The sequence below is a fragment of the Brachycentrus maculatus genome, unplaced genomic scaffold (assembly GCF_059751285.1).
Source record: "Brachycentrus maculatus isolate JH-2025_06_01 unplaced genomic scaffold, ASM5975128v1 h1tg000203l, whole genome shotgun sequence".
Lineage (NCBI taxonomy): Eukaryota > Metazoa > Arthropoda > Insecta > Trichoptera > Brachycentridae > Brachycentrus > Brachycentrus maculatus.
The window spans coordinates 391,880-413,014 of NW_028280954.1; the positions used below are offsets into that span (position 1 = coordinate 391,880).

General features: G+C 38.2%; 1 protein-coding gene and 2 long non-coding RNA genes across 7 annotated transcripts; 1 reads left to right on the plus strand and 2 right to left on the minus strand.

Moving 5' to 3' along the window:
• Positions 1–625: 625 nt before the first annotated feature.
• LOC148307233 (uncharacterized) lies at positions 626–10,759 on the minus strand. Its single transcript, XM_088263763.1, has 6 exons — positions 9,506–10,759; positions 7,904–8,033; positions 6,222–6,438; positions 4,654–4,895; positions 2,182–2,463; positions 626–873 (listed from the first exon to the last, which is right to left on the minus strand). Exons 1-6 carry the CDS (start codon positions 10,534–10,536, stop codon positions 790–792), a joined length of 1,986 nt encoding a protein of 661 aa, XP_088119889.1. The 5' UTR covers positions 10,537–10,759; the 3' UTR covers positions 626–789.
• An 845-nt stretch (positions 10,760–11,604) lies between these two features.
• LOC148307234 (uncharacterized) lies at positions 11,605–13,114 on the plus strand. Of its 3 annotated transcripts, none has more exons than XR_015837881.1 (3): positions 11,605–11,909; positions 12,039–12,482; positions 12,807–13,114. It is a non-coding gene; the product is annotated as an uncharacterized LOC148307234 (long non-coding RNA). The 3 variants fall into 3 exon arrangements; XR_015837880.1 differs by having other exon boundaries at positions 12,039–12,169; XR_015837879.1 differs by having other exon boundaries at positions 11,605–11,741; positions 12,039–12,169.
• Positions 13,115–19,235: 6,121 nt separating this feature from the next.
• On the minus strand, positions 19,236–20,905 carry LOC148307235 (uncharacterized). 3 transcript variants are annotated; one of them, XR_015837884.1, is made up of 3 exons: positions 20,446–20,905; positions 19,873–20,316; positions 19,236–19,548 (listed from the first exon to the last, which is right to left on the minus strand). It is a non-coding gene; the product is annotated as an uncharacterized LOC148307235 (long non-coding RNA). The 3 variants fall into 3 exon arrangements; XR_015837882.1 differs by having other exon boundaries at positions 19,237–19,548; positions 20,186–20,316; positions 20,614–20,905; XR_015837883.1 differs by having other exon boundaries at positions 19,238–19,548; positions 20,186–20,316; positions 20,446–20,884.
• Between the last annotated feature and the right edge of the window lie 230 nt (positions 20,906–21,135).

Genomic DNA, 21,135 nt, shown 5'->3' on the forward strand with positions numbered 1-21,135 from the left:
TCCATTTTGGGCAAAAAAAAGTTGGATATCATGTCCCGGTAGCGCTCACCATTCACAGTTACATTGCGATTCGCATCATCTTCGAAGAAGTACGGTCCAATGATGCCACCAGCCCACAATCCGCACCAAACAGTAACTTTTTCTGGATGCATTGGTAGCTCTGTATGTCGATATATCCAACAATGTAAATTTGGTGCGAAATTTAGTCACAATAACCCGAATAGCCGCTTCAGTGGGTCGATTAAACTCCCTGAGATACCGGCCGAAATGTTGGAAAGTGTATGCCAAAATTGGAATAAGCGGATGGACCATTTGAGGCGCAGCCGCGGTCAACATTTGAATGAAATAATCTTCAAACATTTAATTATATGGACCGTACTATCGATTCAAATAAAGATTTCATGCATTTCTCTGAATTTTATGTTTTTTTTTAAAAAAAAAACTAAAGCAACAAAAAAATAACCCTTTATGAGGAGATGCATGAATGTGGAAGAGGCGTAGAATGCTTGCAAAGATAGAGCGATATGGCGTTCTATTCTCTGTGCCTACCCCTGCGGGTAAGCGACAGGACGGTTAGTTAGTGAGTCAATATTAAATACATAATTGGAAATAAAAATGAAAAAAATTTGTAAAATGTTATTGTTTATTTATTTTCTTTTCATAAATTCACAGTGAAGATACTTGAAAATAAACATGAATGATATGATGGTAGAAATAAAATTGCTCATTCAAATATTGGTCTGATTCCATAAGGTATAAAATGGAAAGTGTTAGAGTTTAGATACGACGTTATTGTTTTGAGGTCTTAGCATCGTGGAGGAGGATTTTGCTAATTTTCTTCTTCTTCAATATTGCCTTGTTTAATTTTTGTTTCTGAAAAAAAGGTAAAATTCAGTTAATAACAGAAAATTAACAGTAGTAACATATTCTTCTTCTCCAAACCCTTGATGATGCATAGGGCACTGCATCATATAAACGCAGTGTTATCTTGATCATTAACACACGAAGAAAGGGTGGTCAGCCCTCCGCTTCAGGTACCAGTCCAGGGTAATATAGAATAAATATTAGAGTGAAAAAAATCACTTATATGTATTTATTTGACCACCCTGGGAATCGAACCCAGGACCTCCAGAATGGTAGCCGAGCCTGCTGATCATTTCACTACAGGGACGGACACAAATAATATTAATATAACAGAACATTTTTGTACTTGTGATTATATTACAAAGTGAAATGCAAAAAAAATTGTATTAAAATCGTCAGATTGGATAGTTTGTTAGTACTGTTGGAGCGTTTGTGCACTACACGGAATTTTACCGTCCGGCAGTCAGGTTTTTAAAAATAAAAAAGACTACGAATGTTTAGCGTGATGAAGTTTACGCGCACCGCGATCACGTACCGATCAATCCAAAGAAAAACGGCCAAAAGCACAAGCAAATCATCCATTTTATCATGCTAACCGGACTGCCGGACAGTGAAATTCCCGTAGTGCACAAGCGCCCTTAGAGTTTGGAATAGCATTAATTAGTGTGTTTGAATAGAGTGTTTGATAATGTCCTAAGAAGACATACATAAATAAATGTAGAATTCAATCCAACAAAAACCTTGTTTTATTTTGGATATATGTATTACCCAATAATTCTACCAACTGTCCGCAGTTACAATAAATAAGTACTTATTTAATTTTTTTTTACAAAAAATGTTAATAAAATTAGTATACTCAAAGAGATTTTTATGTCTACCGGTTTCGAGACGTACCCGTCTCTTCGTCAGGACAATTCACACACTCAAAACTACACAAAAAGAATGGTGCTATGGTGGCGAAGGGTAGTATTGTTTGCATGCTGTGTTAGTGATTTTACTCACCGAGATTTTTATGTCTACCGGTTTCAGACGTACCCGTCTCTTCGTCAGGACAATCACTACCACAGCATGCAAACAATACTACCTTTCGCCACCATAGCACCATTCTTTTTGTGTAGTTTTGAGTGTGTGAATTGTCCTGACGAAGAGACGGGTACGTCTCGAAACCGGTAGACATAAAAATCTCGGTGAGTGGTTATATACTAATTTTATTAACGTTTTTTGTAAAAAAAAAAAAAAAAGTAAAAATGACTAACCACAAAGTAAATGCTTTAAATATTAATAATATTGAGAATACAATAAATAAGCATTAATTACCTTTTTCTTCTTTGCAATCAATCCCTTGTACTCCATGCTTCTTTCTTTTCTACGCGGCTTTGCTTCATCCGCTCCATTCTCCACATTTCCTGAAGCACTATCGCTGCTCTTCTCAACCGGCTTCTCCACAACCTTCTCGGCCATATTCCCCTCAGACTCCGAGGTCCTCTTAAACTTTTTGAATTGTTTTTCAGTCACTTTTTCTTCATTGTTGCCTCTGTCTGGTTTGTTGCGCTTCTCGTTAAAGTTTCCATCCAAATTGCGCTTTCGTTTTTTATTACCCTGAAAATAAAAATAGTATGTAAATGCATATCGCTCACTCCTTTCAAGAACGTCATAAATCAAAAATTGTCAATTTTCAATTGTGCATGTTTTCGGAATGCCCAGAAAATGTACTATATCCCAGCAAAAGAGGCATATTTTTAACTTAAGATTTACCCGCTACAGGGCAGAAAGTGTTGTTTTTGCATTTTGAAGAAAAGGTTTTGTTAAATTATTTCTTTAACCTCTAAGCTGCTCGATTTCGAGTGTCAAACTTTCCGTCCCGTGCTGGATTATTTTACATTACAATATTTTTGACAAAAAAAAACATATTTTTGCCTATTTTTTGTAGTGAAACTTTCGGATATCCATCATAGATGTTCACAGTATACAATGCACTTTACTTATTATGTTTTTATGGTGTATTTACACAAAAATATTAACATTTACGGACTCGCGGCCTAAAGTATGGCGGCTGTATAGAAGACTACCTGTCGTATCTGCGGAGCACGAGCCGACCGGAAGTATTCACGATAAAGTTGGCACTAAATTAAAATAATTTTGATATTTTATGACAATAAATCAAAGAGAACTAATTCATCCATGCCTCGAACCAAATTTAAGTGAACTCAAAAAATTATCCATAGGTGTTGATATAAGTACGTAAAGTTGAAAAACGACTATGCATGCGATCCGCAGTCAACGGTACTTCTATAAAAAACGACAATAGATGCGATCCGCAGCTTACGGGTTAAATATACTAAATATTTTTCAAATGGAGAAAAAACATTCAGGGTTTATGTACCTAAAAAGTTCTGATGCACAGTAAAAAGTTCAAGAAGTGGCTTGATATTTATTTTTAATACATTGTATTATATTTTTAAACTTTAAAAACGTTCTCCTGAAAAATCAAGTTTTTTGATTTACGACGTTCTTGAAAGGAGTGAGCGATATGACTACTACTACCATCACGCCGTTTCGCTGAAGGGGTAGGCAGAGAGGAAGGAACGTAACTCTTCTATCCCGACATACACTCTTAGCTTCCTTCACGTCCATACATCTAGTCGTACATGCCCTCTGATTACATAGACTTTTGACACCACCAGATTTTAGGTTTTGATTGATCTGGTCAAAAATAGTTTGTAAATGCGTATGGCTACTGCTAACATCACGCTGTTTCTCTGCAGGGGTAGGCAGAGAGGGAGGAAAGCCACACTCTTCTGTCCTGACACACACTCCTCGCCTCCTTCACATCCATACATCTAGAAATACATGCCCTCCGATTACGCAGACTTTTGACACCACCAGATTTTAGTTTCTGATTGATCTGCCAAGTCTTTTTCGGCCGTCCTCGTTCTGTTCACACGCTCACATTTGCCACATATATTTTCTTAGTCATTCTCTCGCTATCCATTCGCTCCACATGTCCACACCACCTTAAAGAAATCTACCTAATCTTCTGAATTATTCCTTGTTCAGCCTTATATTCCTTTCTTATATCTTGGTTTTTAATTCTGTCATTCAATTATTATTCACACAATCGACTGAGGGAGCGCATTTCAACAGCGTTCTCTCTGCTTTCATCCTTTGCCAGTTCCATGTTTAACGTGTTAACCGGTTAATGGTCAAGAGCATAATTTTCGATCATACAAAAATTATGTTTTAAGACGCGCCGTTTTAAATGGGCTTTTAGTAAAGAAAATCAATTATTTAAAATGTACAACTGTATTGAACGCATATCTATTAAGAATATCTTTGCATGCTTAGAATTGAAACAGATTTTTTTTACCACTTTAAACGTAAATTAAAAAGAACTTTGTCGTCGGAACAACTAATGGCGCTCAGGGTTGTCCAATAATCAGCGAGTTGCCGTCACTGCCGAATCTAATGACAGTGATTTTAGTGTCGACTTTTAATATTAAACTAACATAAACAATTACTTTTGACATATTATTTAGTTTTCATATTTTCTATGACAAATTTTGTGACAACCCTGCACCATGAACAATTAATTTTATGATTATGGGTAAATGACTGAACGACTGGCGCGCTCTTCATTTATTTGGCAAGTTTTATAAATAAACGTTAATACACTTCTAATAACAATATGTTTAAAAGGTTTTACTTTTGTGGTAAAATTGGCGGCGTGCTGGGTACCGCCATACATGTACCTGCCGGCAGTTAACCGGTTAAATATAGATTGTATCTGACCTGCTCATCTCGTTTCTTTCCATAGGATTTGGGCTGCTCAATATTAGTTGCCTGATGGAACTTCTGGTAGCGCTTGCCCACCACCTTGTTCTCTCTGGGCTTCCCCCTTGTGTCGTTCTTCTTGCCTCCCGCATTGTACCTCTGGACCCTGATGACCTTCTTCTTGATTTTCAAATCCTCCTCGCCCATCGACATTGCCAGCTCCACTCCGTCTGACTTCTCAAAGTTGATAAATCCAATGCCTGGAAAATGTCATAAAATACATTCACAATTTGATGGAAACAGAAGCATGATGTCCGCCATTACCAATGTGTTTAGTATTGGGTGTGTTACTGTTGCGTTCAACAGATGGCAGTGTCATAGCATGTTTTAACCTGTAACAAAAAAATGAAAACACCAGTATGTAAAACACGCGCACATTCAAATGTAACTTCTTCTTCCTTGCTCCATCCCAACTTATCGCCTTTGTAGACTATTAGGGTAAGCTCTTCTCGTCCTCAGGTTGTAGGTCCTTCTATCATATACAACGTCATGCCTTCGAATGGTGTTATCTTTTTGTAGCATCCATGAATTTTTTGGTCTACCTAGATGTTTTTCGAGGAAGATCCATGGCGATTGAATGGTTTGCAATATGTCTAGGTGTAGCTGACGTACATGGAATAAGAAAAATAGATTTAAATAGCCTAGGGACCTCGGTATGTGTTAGCAATGTACTGCCCCCTCAATAAAGACTGTAATGTGTCTCCTTCGGGGGTGGTTTTTACCCATACCGAGGAAAAAATAGCTCAGGCTAATTTAAGAAATATTGTAGAATGAATAATTGTGACCTGTATAGTGCTCTGTGGTGCGCTATGTGGGGATGTCCTTATACGTGCAAGAGGGAGACAGCACGCGAATGCCTTCGCTCCCTCTACGCCGTGATTGGTGGACATACCCCCCTCTGCGATTGGTCAGGCGCAGCCGGGCGACGCTGCGGTAAGGCACCCAGAGCCAGTATATATAGGGGACCATTTGACAAATAAATCAGATTTCGATCGACTACCGCTGTGTTTACTTCTCTTCGCCCCCGCTTCTTCCTGACTTCGCTGCCCGCCCGGACTTCGCCCAAGGAACATTCGACCGCCGCTACCCCCTGGATTTGGACTCGGATATACTTTGGAGCTGACTGCGCCCAGACTGGACGACGGCGGAGCCGCCACGGCCCGACGGAGCGATACCGGACTTACGACCCGGTTGCCTGATGCAGGTTGCGCCTGCCGGTGATTTCGCATTACCGGCGATCGCAAGGGATCTCTGGGCTTTCGGTGGATCTCTACGCAGGCAGATCCACCGTCGAGCACGGCCGCGGATTTCTGACGCCCGGCCGCTCTGCGCTGACACCAGCACCTGCGGTACTACGGTACTTTGTGCGCGCGAGAACTAGTCGCCGCATCGCGTACACTAGGTTCTCTGCATCCTTTGTGCCCATACGATACATTTGTATATACATATATGTATGTATCACACTTTGTAAAAAGACCCCTTTAATTTGGTTGCTAATAGGTTCAACAGAATAATAATTATAATACCTTTTCCAATTTGGGTTTGCCTGTCGCGAACGAGTCGTATGGAGACAATGGGGCCGCAGTTCTGGAACATGGTCCTGATGGTCTCCTCCTCTACGTTGAAGGGCAAGTTGCCCAGGAACACCGTCTTCCTGCTGTCCACCGGCACCTTCTTGCTCTGGTGACACCTGTCCACCCGCAAATGGTTCCCTTCCAGGAGCGAATTGTTCTCCACCAGGGCCTAGAAATGTACAAATATACACCCGGCGACCATCGGGAATGAACTGGGACTGCAACATCTGATGAGTCTTCATTGTTGCCACAACACCAAACACTACCCAGTACTAAAACTCTTGGTTTTGTGATCAGAAAAACTAGGGATTTTAAATCTATCGATGCATTAAAGTCCTTGTATGTTACCCTAGTTAGAAGTAAGTTGGAATACGGCTCCACAGTCTGGTCTCCTCATTATGCTATACACGCTGACAGCGTAGAGAGAGTACAACACAACTTCCTTAGATACATTCATTTTAATCTAAATATTGATGAGTTAGATTATAATTGCATAATGAAGCAGCTAAAATTAATAAATCTTAGTGATAGAAGGGAAATTACAGATTTGGTCCTGCTATATAAGAATTTTAACAATATTTTGGACAGCCCTGATCTCCAAAATCAAATAAAGCTTAGCGTGCGTCGGAGAGGTACTAGGCAAAAATCTGCATTCGCTGTATCTGTACGCAATGCAAACTACCATGTTCTTTTCCATTCTGCGCCTTACATGTTAGCCAATGCTTTTGAGAGTATAGATTTGATTAATACATATATTGTTATCCACCTCGAAGTCTGTACTTTCTCAGCATTTTTCTCCATGTTATAATGTATAAATTTGAACATTGTGTTTCACTTTCTCATACGAGTGATAAGTACAATTTTTGATACATTTGCAAGTACAGCTGATTGTAGCGCCACCATTTGAGAATTTGGTGAAGTATTTATTTAGCTTACCCCGTTTGAACATAGGACAAATTATAAAAATAAAAAGAACACAGCTCAGGCAAAATCTAAGTCACTTTTGTCCAAAAATTCATCTGAAATAAACATAGAGGTAAAACCATCTACGTTTTCAGATTTTTATGGAATTTTTTAAATATAATTTATTTTTCAAGCCCTAACTTTGTGATTTTCCATTTTATAATTAAAAAGTAACTTTGTTTTAAAATCACTATAAATATTTTATTGTAAATAATTACAATGTCTACCAGTTTCCAAGCCAACCGATTCTTTATAAAGAAGATAACTTGATAAAGAAGCGGTTAGCTTCGAAACCGGTAGACATTATAATTAAGTTATAATAAAATATTTATAGTGATTTTAAAACGAAGTTACATTTTAATTATAAATTTTGTAACTTCTGGAGTTCCACAACAGCTCTGTCTGACAAGTCCATATCATCAACATCCCCATCAGAATCATCTTCAGAATCACTGAAAATCATTCGCATAAACCGAGGACCTCTTACAGCTTCTCTAATTACTTCAGAACCACTATCGGAATCGGTATCCACTTCACTGTCACTTCTCTCAATATCACTAGGACTATCTCAAAAAATATCCATACAAATTCATGCCTCCGTAGACAAGATGTGGATTACCCATTTAGCAATACATCAAGCATTTTATTAGTATCTTTGCTTTTTGTTTTACCTTTTCCACAGAAGCGGCATTTCTAAATTTGATGTACGCGATGACAGTCGTCCTCTCGGCGTGGAATTTTTTCTCAATCAAAGCCACTTTGGGTTTAGTTTTAAAATCCGGCAGTGGAATATTCCTTATCCTGAAAGTCAAAATAAGTTTACATGATTTATAACCCTAGATTACATGACATTTGAAAAATTTACAACGGACATCCAATATATGGGTTGTATTGAGTCAACACATGTAAAGAATGTAGTGACAACTATAATAGCAAGTATCTTAATTTTTTACTGATATTTTATGTTCGTATTTCATATGTTCACCTCCGTAGTGTAATGGTCAGCACGCTCGGTTACCGTTCTGGAGGTCCCGGGTTCAATTCCCAGGGGGGGTCAAATATTCATTTAAGTGATTTTTTCACTGTATTCAATATTACTCTGGACTGGTACCTGAAGCGGACGGCTGATCACCTTTCCTTCATGTGTTAACAATCAAGATAACACTGCGTTTATACGACACAGTGCCCTATGCACCATTGGGGTGCGGATAAGGGGTTTATATATATATATATATTTCATATAAAGTTCTCAAAAAACATATTATTTTTTAACATCTCATCAAAGCTGAAGAATATGGAAATTTGGGCATTTACGGGGCTGACGACTGTCATAGGCTGGTTTAAGTGATCACTTTATAATATGAAAATAACTCCTGTAATTGGAGATAATCCAGATTTTGTGAACAAGTATTTAAACACACTCAAAATGTTGTCTCAAAAAATATGTTGCACTTATTTTTCTAATGTTTTCAGTCAATGTTTTTGGTAAAATATAAGTTTTTCTTATCGTTGTACATTTAACGATAGTCCTGTGGTCTAGGATTAATGAGAAACTGAGACGTTATGGGGAGAAAGAATGATCAGTCATGGACGTATGAATGGAATATAATAAAAAAAAAATTATCATTTATATAAACCTGTTACGGACATGCTCTTGCGGCCCTTAAAAGGGATTTAAACATTTTTAGATTAGGTGCTTGACTAGAGGCCTAGAACAGGATGCAAAAGTAAGGGTAGGCCCCGGACAAGATGGTCCGATGGCATTAGGAAAGCGGCGGGCCAGCACGGCAGTCCAAACTTAAAACACAGTAAGGGACATTTTTTTGTAATACATTTTTTTTGCATTTTTGGACTGAGTAGAGTCTACTTAGTCCAACAATGCAAAAACGTACCATAAAAAAAATGTCCCTTACTGTGCTTTGAGTTTGGAGAGAGTCACATCCAACAGACAACTGTGGAAGTCCAAGAGGGAGGCCTTTTTTCAATACTGGACACAAGAAGGCTGAAGTAAGTAAGTAGAAGGTAAGTAATGAATATGCTGATCAAACACCAGGCGCCGTGGCATAGGCGCTCGACTGCGAAACTGACATCGCGGGTTCGATTCCCACCAATTACAAAATATATTCAGAAAGATTTATTTTCAATTGGTCTGGGTGTTTGTTTCTCATTTACCTTCCCTTTCCTTGCTATCCTACCTGCAGCAAGCCTCTTAAAGTAGGGGCTTTAAAAAAAAAATGAACAATTTAAATTGACATCACTTTTAAAATACCAACCTAACGGTTTCGATGCCGCCGTAAGGAGAAAACTTATTCCGCAAAACCTTCTCGTGGTTCTTTTGCAAGACCGACACGGGAATGTTGCCAACAAACAGGGTCTTCTCAATCTCCTCCGGACTGAACTTCTCATCTTTTAACAGCTTCTTTTCTATTCTCCGTGAAGCCGCCTTCTGGAAGTCGGTCAGCGGAACGTCCTTGGCGTCTTCATCACTCTCAGCATCTTCTTCTATTTCAGCGTTGGCTGCATTAATATTCATCTCATTATCCGACACTGGTAATTCATTGTCGGAATTATTTTCGGAACCGCTATCTTCAACATTGCCGTTTGTATCGAATTCTTCATTTTCTGACACCGATTTTCTTTTCTTTTTAACTTTAATATTCCTATCCGTCTCTTCGATGGCTTGTTTATTTTTATTCTTCATAGATTTCTTCTCCTTATGTGCTATATTATTGTCACTTGTTTCAGACTGCAGATGTTTTTTCTTTTTCTTAATAGATTTTTTTTCGCTAATAGTATGTTGTGCGTCATTTGTTTCTTCCAGATTTTTATTCTTTTTATTTTTTTCCTTTTTTGAACTGGGTCGGTCGCCGTTTATTTCTTCTTTTCCTACAAAATATTCTTTAACAACTTTCTTCGCGTCTTCCTTGCTATACTTTTTTTTCTTTTTAGATGTCTCTTCGTCGCTGTCCTCGCCGAAATCGTCGCTTCCGGATTCATGATCGGGTATTTGCGAGAGAAATTGAAAGTTATTAAAAAGTTTAGATTTTCTCTTTTTAGGCGCACTTTTTGGCGAGTCGAATTCACTTTTTTGGGGTGACTGTTTTTTTACCGACACTCTTCCCGATGTTTCGGGCGTGAAGGCCAGTTTCGGGGTTCGCGACTTGACTTCTTCGGGTAGTCGCGGAGTGACATTCAGAGAAGGGGGCAATTTTACCGGAGTCAATGGTTTCTTCGCTACTTTACGTCGGTTAGGTGTGTGATTTCCAGATATTAAATCTGCTATACTCCCAACTTCGTAATCCATATTCTACCAATATCAAAACGTTAACAGCGAGTAGACTTGTATACCAATAAAAGCATTATCAATGATAATGTTCGAAGGAAACAGCTTATATCTTTGTTTCAGACTTTCAACTTTCGAACGGTAGTATTCGAAATATATTTTCAAAACAATATCACACATGTACCGCACAAGTTTTTGGAGGTTAAATTTTATATTTTGTAGCGAATGCAGTGTTGCCAACGCGGATAGAGTTGCACTTGGCAAACGAGAGCAGATTTTCAATAGATTTGTCTTTTTGTAGATTTGTAGATACACGTAGCATACAATATTTAAATATTTTTCCATAATGGCTATTTTCACTCACCCAGGAGGAATATCATATTGAACATATACCGAATTTAAAAGTATTTAAAATATTTTCTTTGTTTACATAAAACTCTGGAAGCATCAAGGAAAAATTCGCTCGACAAAATAAAGTAAAAAGACGTCTTCCATAATAATATTTTCCAGCAATTATGTTTTGCCCAATTTTTGCGTCTAGTAAATTTTAAATTTGCGTTATTTTTAACCATATCCGCTCCCAATGTGGAGCATATGGAGTCCACAAACTGTCTCCAGACTTTTCTGTCGGCTGCAGCTCCCTTGCATCCTCGCCAGTCAGATCCGCGTCCCGAAGTTCAGACGAGAGCTGCCGACGAATTGTCAGTAGTGGTCGTCCTGGGCGGCGCGAACCTGATGCCTTGTAAAAGAGGCAAGCTTAATGGCGGCTCCCTGGAGGCATGCAGAGTACATGGTCAACCCTACTGAATCGTCTTTTTCTTGACGACAGTTGTCACCAAGATTTGTTGCGACCTACGCCTAATCTCTTCATTACTCACAAAGTCAAACCACCCCACGCCTAAAATTCTTCGCGGACACCTGTTCTCATGCTGGTCACTCACGACGAGGAAAATAGTAGATTTTGTTACATTTTCTCTGGTTTTGTAACGTTCAAGTACGAATTTTGGAAAGACGAAAGATTTCACTGCCAACCTGGCGATGTGACGCGAAATCGAATACCTACAGCGCCATCATTAGTATATGATATTTGTATATAAGCTTCGTTCGAGTCTGGCCGGGCGACCGTCATGAATTCATTGCACAAACTAATTTATATAATTCATTGTAAACGATAAATGACACGCCGGGTGATCTCGTGTTGAAAATAACTATTATGTATTGGAAATGTGAGTACTTCATTATTGGTAAGGCGTTTCCTCTCATTCCGCCGTTTGCTAAACAGCTGTCAAACAAATTACGCAAGAAATTTGTCTCGACTGCTGCTCAAATAAGCGCTAATTAGAAGAAATATGTATTCTATAACCTCCCGAATGACCCCATCAACAGCATTGCAGGTAATCAACTGTTTTTGTTGTTGTTTTTCATGCCTGAAAAACTGTGCAATCTTCTTTGTGTGAAATGTCATTCTGACAGTCCGTTGACAGCGAGTCTGTTTTTATTATCGTTTTTATGTTATATTTTAGGTAAAGTACGGACAACCGACTCTGAGCTGTCGGCAGAGCCACCTGGGAAATTTCGGAACATTGTCGGGATGGCAGAAGCCGAGTTTAAATATCCTTTAAAGAAAATACCCTGCGTGTCCAGCGCTCAAGAGGTGAACGATTAAATGTTATTTGAAGCCCACCTTTCATAAAGAGTTACACTAATCGCGCCATATCATCCGAGCATGGACTCGTAAGAAAGAAGCCAAACATAATTACAAGTACATTTATTGTCATATAATGTTGTTTATTGCAATATATGCATATAAAATAAGATTCAACAAACACAAAAGATGTCATTCAAAAATAACTACAGCACGTGGCGTATAGATTTTGAAATGGTTTTCCAGTTTTACTTATACAGTTACAAATGTCAATTTACTAGTGGGTGCAATGCTTGGCCATGTTTTGTTCACAAAGAAATAGGTATGGATGATAATTAATAAATAATATTCGATATATGATGTAAGAAGACCAGCCCGCCGAAGCTTGCAATCGCAATACCGGACTGGACTCTTGATGCTGACAAATTTTCAGCCCCCATCTGTGCTCCACGAGCAGTTTTATGATGAGGTTGGAACTCTTCATATCAGCCCCTCCGGGAAGCCTGCCACTGTATACCTTATAAGACCATCTCAGTGTATACCGGTGTCTGATATCCTCATAATCGGAGATCGCTCAGTGGGTCGTAATGCTCGCAATTATTTTTCAAACATATAAACTAATTCTGTAACTTTGTTACCTTTTCAGACTCGTACAACTATTGGCAAATGACTTGTCGCGGCAGAAGGGTTCCATTTCCCCCATTGTGTTGGCGCTTTGGACAGTTTCATTTCCTAGCGCTGGATCAGAATATATAAACTACAGAGGACGATTCGGCATTGTTTTATTTGGATGTGTAGCCAGTAATTACTGTTTTAGTGTTTGCAGATATGTATAGGCAGATAGATGATATAACCATGAAACGTGTGTTATTGCACAATTTTCTTGGGAGTTATTCATCGTGACTAATATATGTATACTCTCCCCCCTGAAAATAAACATATTATGCTCTTAAATATGTTTTTATTTTGTTCATTAATGACCGAGATCCTTGAAAAGTATCATCCTATCCCGCTCTCTGTGATCTTACAACATTGACCTTAATTTTTTACAGAAATGCAATCTAAAGTAACTAACTGACCATCACGCCGCTTCCGCAGGGATAGGCAGAGAGAATAGAACACCACACCACGCTACTCTTGTCTTTGTACACATTCTTCTTTACGCATCCCCTCACACATCCTCCTCCCAACCCTTATCCGCACCCCAAAGGTGCATAGGGCACTGCATTATATAGAAGCAGTGTTATCTTGATCGTTAAATACACGAAGGAAAGGTGATCAGCCTTTCGCTTCAGGTACCAGTCCAGGGTCATATTAAATATATATTTGACTGAAAAATCAATAATATTTATTGCGACCCTCTTGGGAATCAAACCCGGGACCTCCAGCATGGTAGCCTAGAGCGCTAACCGCTACACTATGGAGGCGGACCTCATACATACCCGCCGATTATTCGGATTCCTGAATTGACCACTTTCAATTATTTTAAATACTTGATCATGCCAAGTTTTGCCCGGTCGTCCTCTGCTCATGTTCCCAACAAGATTCGCCTCATAAATTTCTTTTACAGTCCTTTCTTTTCACTCGTTCGTTTAGATCTTTTATAACTAACTAACTAACCATCACGCCGCTTCAGGCAGAGAGTATAGAACGCCACACCACTCTGTCTTTGCAAACATTCTTCGCCTCTTCCACGTTCATGCATCTCCTCATACATACCCGCCGATTACTACGACTCCCAACCTGACCACTTTCAACTATTTGGCATACCTGATCGTGCCATGTTTTTCTTGGTCTTTCTCGGCTCCTTTTCCCCATTACATTCGCCTCATAAATTTGTTTTACCGTTCTTTCCTCACTCATTCGTTCCACATGTCCAAACCATCTCAACGCACCTTTCTTAATTTTATTGATAATGGTTATCTCCGCTTTGCATTCCTTCCTTATTTCACTATTCGAACATCTATCATGCATCGTTTTGTCGCACATTCTTCTGAGAGATTGCATTTCGACTGCACTCAGTCTACTTTCATCCTTCTTTTGCCAACTCCATGTTTTACTTCCATACATTAGAGTTGGAACCAGGACTCCGTTGCGCACTGCCAGTTTAGCTTCCGCTGATAGGTTTTTATTTGCCATAACTGATATTATTAGAGGGTATTTCTTTTTCATCGACAATTTTAATGACTTCCTTTAATCTGACTCTATCGAATGCTTTAGTAAGACCTGCAAAGCAGAGGTAAGCTGTCTTATTGAACTCTCTTGCTTTTTTAACTATTTGTCTAACAACAAATATGTTGATATTATTTATGTCCGAGTTCACTCGGTTTCTCACCGTCACATATTTAGCATATTCTTCTGGTGACGGTGAGCTTCTGTATTTCAGATGGTTTTTCTTCGGCGAGTTCCTTGACTTCATCAGTACACCATTTTATCAATAATGATTATCTCAGCCCTGCATTCTTTCCTTCTTTCACCATTCGAACATCTATCATACATATTTTTGCCTCACATACAAATAATGTAAATAAAAATAAAAATAATAGCACAACCTGGCTGAACGGTGGAATACGCGTGAATAGCCAATAAATAAAAAAAAGACATTCAAAACAACAGCAATGGGGGCGCGAGATAGAGACAGGCATGAATTAGAAAGAGATAGAAAGGCATTCGCCGGAGCTAGCGATTGAGTTTGGCTTAGTCCCCAGAACCAAAGATCAAAGACGAATATCTATTTACTTATATTTCTTCTTTTTTTATGGCTGTTCACGCTTCTAGCCAATGCGAGTTATTTTTTATTTATATATTATTATTTTACACTTTTTACAATTTAAAAAAAGATAATCGTTTGAGTTTTTATTATTTACAAAAAAAAACTTCAATTTCATACTATTTCTGTGAGCCTAAGCGGCTCATTATTAGAAAGTGGTATCAAATTGTGGTAAAGTGGGTTCGAACCGAAAAACTTTGATTAAAAAATCCGAAACACTAACCACGGGACCACAACCCGATACGATTTGAATTCAAATGCAATTCGCCGCGCCGCACATAGGGGCAAGATGACTCGAAAACAACAAAAGCGCGGTCGTGCGGAACAGCTTTTGAAGATAGTTCTGAACGATGCAATCGCCGCAGAATTGAAAATCTAGGGAACTCCACTCTACTTTCACAACTAGGTTATGCAACGACAATGAATCTGAAAGCTTCTGGATAGCCAGTTGCATCCAAATTATTAGCAGAAATAAAAATTATTGCAAACAAGTTTGGGAGGTTAATAAGGTTGAGATGTTAGTGGAAAATGGAATGCTAATGCTGGAGAGGTCTGAAAGGAAGCCGTCATTAACTCTAGAACACTACCCTCAACTTTATAGGCATGAATACTACCGTGGGGTACCTGAGTACCCCGTAGATATTTATGAGTTAGAAATAAAACTATAAATTTATCAATTAATTTCTTGTATTTACTCAAATGTACTATTACTTAGGCCTACAAATAAAACAAATTGAAATAATTTTTAAAATTTTTGTTTGCAAAGATTGCATATTTTTATTTGATGGGTGCACAAATATGACGACGACAAGAGGAGCACGCGGTCCTCGATTTCCTATCTTTTATATGCGGACAGAAGCAGCAGCGATCAGGTTTGGTATCTCGAGGGACTGGTTCAGCAATGTCCATTTCATTTTTTAAAATACCATGTATAGATTTCCTTATATCCCGGGGCAAACATGGCCATTGTAATTTTTCTTGCATATACGGTGTTATAAGAGATTTTGCCATTTCCTTAAAAAATAGACGTCTTTTCGGAATGAGTTTCTTGTCTGGACTTCTTGACATAGTATAAAAAATCCAGGAGTTTACTCCTACTGTATTTAAGAGGGTATAGAAAATACACAAAGGCTATCTTCTCGTTTTTTCTAGACGTAGAATACTTTTTACTCATCTGGTCAAAAACATCTACCCACATTTTATTTTATTATAAAATGCTATAATTTCTGGCAATAGTACTTTATTTTCTTCATTGATACGATACCACGAATGTCATCTTCATCGCCACTATCAGCGTATTTGCAAGCAACAAGAGTGGAGTAGTGATTTTGAGAATTAACACCAGGCTCTTCTAAAAGCTAAAATCTTGAATGAGGTCATCCAGTTCATCATCTGAAGCACCTCTAGTATTCATCTCCTCATTATCCAAATCTTCTAAAAACACTGCTTTTTCACCATCAGTTCTAAGACGTCGATTTGATCTATGAGACAAATGACTAACAAAAACGTAGATTACTTGTCATGGAAAATAACAAACTTATAAACATATGTAAAAAGAATAATAAAAACACGATTTTAAGTGATAATAAAAACATAATATACCTAATAAAAGAGTTAAATATTTATTTCAAGAATAATATTTAATAAAACTTACCAATAAATAACAAAGTTCAGCCGCCTTCGAATTTGAAAAAACTTTGACAACTACTACCGTGGGGTTCTAGAGTACCCCGGAACACCCGCCCACACGTCTGTACCTGCGCGACACTTCGATGGACAGTTCGTCGCAGTAACTAATAATTAGAGATTAGCTTGAATGGCGCAAGTGTGGATACGATATTTTTTTAAATACTGGGTTTTTAAAATCCTGTGGGGTACTCCAGTACCCATGGTAGCGTTTAAGAGTTAAACGGGTGCCCAATGAAATAAGATCTAGGTCTCCAATTAATGCCCTGCAAGTGCAGGCCTCTGACGCCCCCTCGGAATTATTAACTATCATTTTTTTTAAATCAGAATATTATATTTTTTAGTCGAAAATTTTAAGATAAATTTATATGTCAAGTATTGTCTTCTCAATCCAATTCCATTTTCTACTAACATCTCAATCTCATCGACCTCCCCTAACAAACAAAATTAATTGAAAATCATTTGTAAATGTGTATGAAATATATTAAATAACTCACTAAACAAACCAACTTAATAATGAAACTAACCCCAATTACAGGAAAACAAACGATTTGAATTCAAATCGTATCGGGTTGTGGTCCCGTGGTTAGTGTTTCGGATTTTTTAATCAAAGTTTTTCGGTTCGAACCCACTTTACCACAATTTGATACCACTTTCTAATAATGAGCCGCTTAGGCTCACAGAAATAGTATGAAATTGAAGTTTTTTTTTGTAAATAATAAAAACTCAAACGATTATCTTTTTTTAAATTGTAAAAAGTGTAAAATAATAATATATAAATAAAAAATAACTCGCATTGGCTAGAAGCGTGAACAGCCATAAAAAAAGAAGAAATATAAGTAAATAGATATTCGTCTTTGATCTTTGGTTCTGGGGACTAAGCCAAACTCAATCGCTAGCTCCGGCGAATGCCTTTCTATCTCTTTCTAATTCATGCCTGTCTCTATCTCGCGCCCCCATTGCTGTTGTTTTGAATGTCTTTTTTTTATTTATTGGCTATTCACGCGTATTCCACCGTTCAGCCAGGTTGTGCTATTATTTTTATTTTTATTTACATTATTTGTATGTGAGGCAAAAATATGTATGATAGATGTTCGAATGGTGAAAGAAGGAAAGAATGCAGGGCTGAGATAATCATTATTGATAAAATGGTGTACTGATGAAGTCAAGGAACTCGCCGAAGAAAAACCATCTGAAATACAGAAGCTCACCGTCACCAGAAGAATATGCTAAATATGTGACGGTGAGAAACCGAGTGAACTCGGACATAAATAATATCAACATATTTGTTGTTAGACAAATAGTTAAAAAAGCAAGAGAGTTCAATAAGACAGCTTACCTCTGCTTTGCAGGTCTTACTAAAGCATTCGATAGAGTCAGATTAAAGGAAGTCATTAAAATTGTCGATGAAAAAGAAATACCCTCTAATAATATCAGTTATGGCAAATAAAAACCTATCAGCGGAAGCTAAACTGGCAGTGCGCAACGGAGTCCTGGTTCCAACTCTAATGTATGGAAGTAAAACATGGAGTTGGCAAAAGAAGGATGAAAGTAGACTGAGTGCAGTCGAAATGCAATCTCTCAGAAGAATGTGCGACAAAACGATGCATGATAGATGTTCGAATAGTGAAATAAGGAAGGAATGCAAAGCGGAGATAACCATTATCAATAAAATTAAGAAAGGTGCGTTGAGATGGTTTGGACATGTGGAACGAATGAGTGAGGAAAGAACGGTAAAACAAATTTATGAGGCGAATGTAATGGGGAAAAGGAGCCGAGAAAGACCAAGAAAAACATGGCACGATCAGGTATGCCAAATAGTTGAAAGTGGTCAGGTTGGGAGTCGTAGTAATCGGCGGGTATGTATGAGGAGATGCATGAACGTGGAAGAGGCGAAGAATGTTTGCAAAGACAGAGTGGTGTGGCGTTCTATACTCTCTGCCTGAAGCGGCGTGATGGTTAGTTAGTTAGTTATAAAAGATCTAAACGAACGAGTGAAAAGAAAGGACTGTAAAAGAAATTTATGAGGCGAATCTTGTTGGGAACATGAGCAGAGGACGACCGGGCAAAACTTGGCATGATCAAGTATTTAAAATAATTGAAAGTGGTCAATTCAGGAATCCGAATAATCGGCGGGTATGTATGAGGTCCGCCTCCATAGTGTAGCGGTTAGCGCTCTAGGCTACCATGCTGGAGGTCCCGGGTTTGATTCCCAAGAGGGTCGCAATAAATATTATTGATTTTTCAGTCAAATATATATTTAATATGACCCTGGACTGGTACCTGAAGCGAAAGGCTGATCACCTTTCCTTCGTGTATTTAACGATCAAGATAACACTGCTTCTATATAATGCAGTGCCCTATGCACCTTTGGGGTGCGGATAAGGGTTGGGAGGAGGATGTGTGAGGGGATGCGTAAAGAAGAATGTGTACAAAGACAAGAGTAGCGTGGTGTGGTGTTCTATTCTCTCTGCCTATCCCTGCGGAAGCGGCGTGATGGTCAGTTAGTTACTTTAGATTGCATTTCTGTAAAAAATTAAGGTCAATGTTGTAAGATCACAGAGAGCGGGATAGGATGATACTTTTCAAGGATCTCGGTCATTAATGAACAAAATAAAAACATATTTAAGAGCATAATATGTTTATTTTCAGGGGGGAGAGTATACATATATTAGTCACGATGAATAACTCCCAAGAAAATTGTGCAATAACACACGTTTCATGGTTATATCATCTATCTGCCTATACATATCTGCAAACACTAAAACAGTAATTACTGGCTACACATCCAAATAAAACAATGCCGAATCGTCCTCTGTAGTTTATATATTCTGATCCAGCGCTAGGAAATGAAACTGTCCAAAGCGCCAACACAATGGGGGAAATGGAACCCTTCTGCCGCGACAAGTCATTTGCCAATAGTTGTACGAGTCTGAAAAGGTAACAAAGTTACAGAATTAGTTTATATGTTTGAAAAATAATTGCGAGCATTACGACCCACTGAGCGATCTCCGATTATGAGGATATCAGACACCGGTATACACTGAGATGGTCTTATAAGGTATACAGTGGCAGGCTTCCCGGAGGGGCTGATATGAAGAGTTCCAACCTCATCATAAAACTGCTCGTGGAGCACAGATGGGGGCTGAAAATTTGTCAGCATCAAGAGTCCAGTCCGGTATTGCGATTGCAAGCTTCGGCGGGCTGGTCTTCTTACATCATATATCGAATATTATTTATTAATTATCATCCATACCTATTTCTTTGTGAACAAAACATGGCCAAGCATTGCACCCACTAGTAAATTGACATTTGTAACTGTATAAGTAAAACTGGAAAACCATTTCAAAATCTATACGCCACGTGCTGTAGTTATTTTTGAATGACATCTTTTGTGTTTGTTGAATCTTATTTTATATGCATATATTGCAATAAACAACATTATATGACAATAAATGTACTTGTAATTATGTTTGGCTTCTTTCTTACGAGTCCATGCTCGGATGATATGGCGCGATTAGTGTAACTCTTTATGAAAGGTGGGCTTCAAATAACATTTAATCGTTCACCTCTTGAGCGCTGGACACGCAGGGTATTTTCTTTAAAGGATATTTAAACTCGGCTTCTGCCATCCCGACAATGTTCCGAAATTTCCCAGGTGGCTCTGCCGACAGCTCAGAGTCGGTTGTCCGTACTTTACCTAAAATATAACATAAAAACGATAATAAAAACAGACTCGCTGTCAACGGACTGTCAGAATGACATTTCACACAAAGAAGATTGCACAGTTTTTCAGGCATGAAAAACAACAACAAAAACAGTTGATTACCTGCAATGCTGTTGATGGGGTCATTCGGGAGGTTATAGAATACATATTTCTTCTAATTAGCGCTTATTTGAGCAGCAGTCGAGACAAATTTCTTGCGTAATTTGTTTGACAGCTGTTTAGCAAACGGCGGAATGAGAGGAAACGCCTTACCAATAATGAAGTACTCACATTTCCAATACATAATAGTTATTTTCAACACGAGATCACCCGGCGTGTCATTTATCGTTTACAATGAATTATATAAATTAGTTTGTGCAATGAATTCATGACGGTCGCCCGGCCAGACTCGAACGAAGCTTATATACAAATATCATATACTAATGATGGCGCTGTAGGTATTCGATTTCGCGTCACATCGCCAGGTTGGCAGTGAAATCTTTCGTCTTTCCAAAATTCGTACTTGAACGTTACAAAACCAGAGAAAATGTAACAAAATCTACTATTTTCCTCGTCGTGAGTGACCAGCATCAAAGCTTAGTACAGGCTGCTTTGGGTCTTTGTAAGGTGTTATGTTTCCCAACCGTAATAAAAAACAGAAGCAATTCAGGTATCGTAGCCACTAAATTTCTTGTGTAATATTTCACTATTTGCATCTCTAATACTGCAATTAATTTTTATAATAATATATATCGTTATATCCAAACATGTGTAATTATGATTATTTGTATCTGACTGGAAAATGTAAAGCGT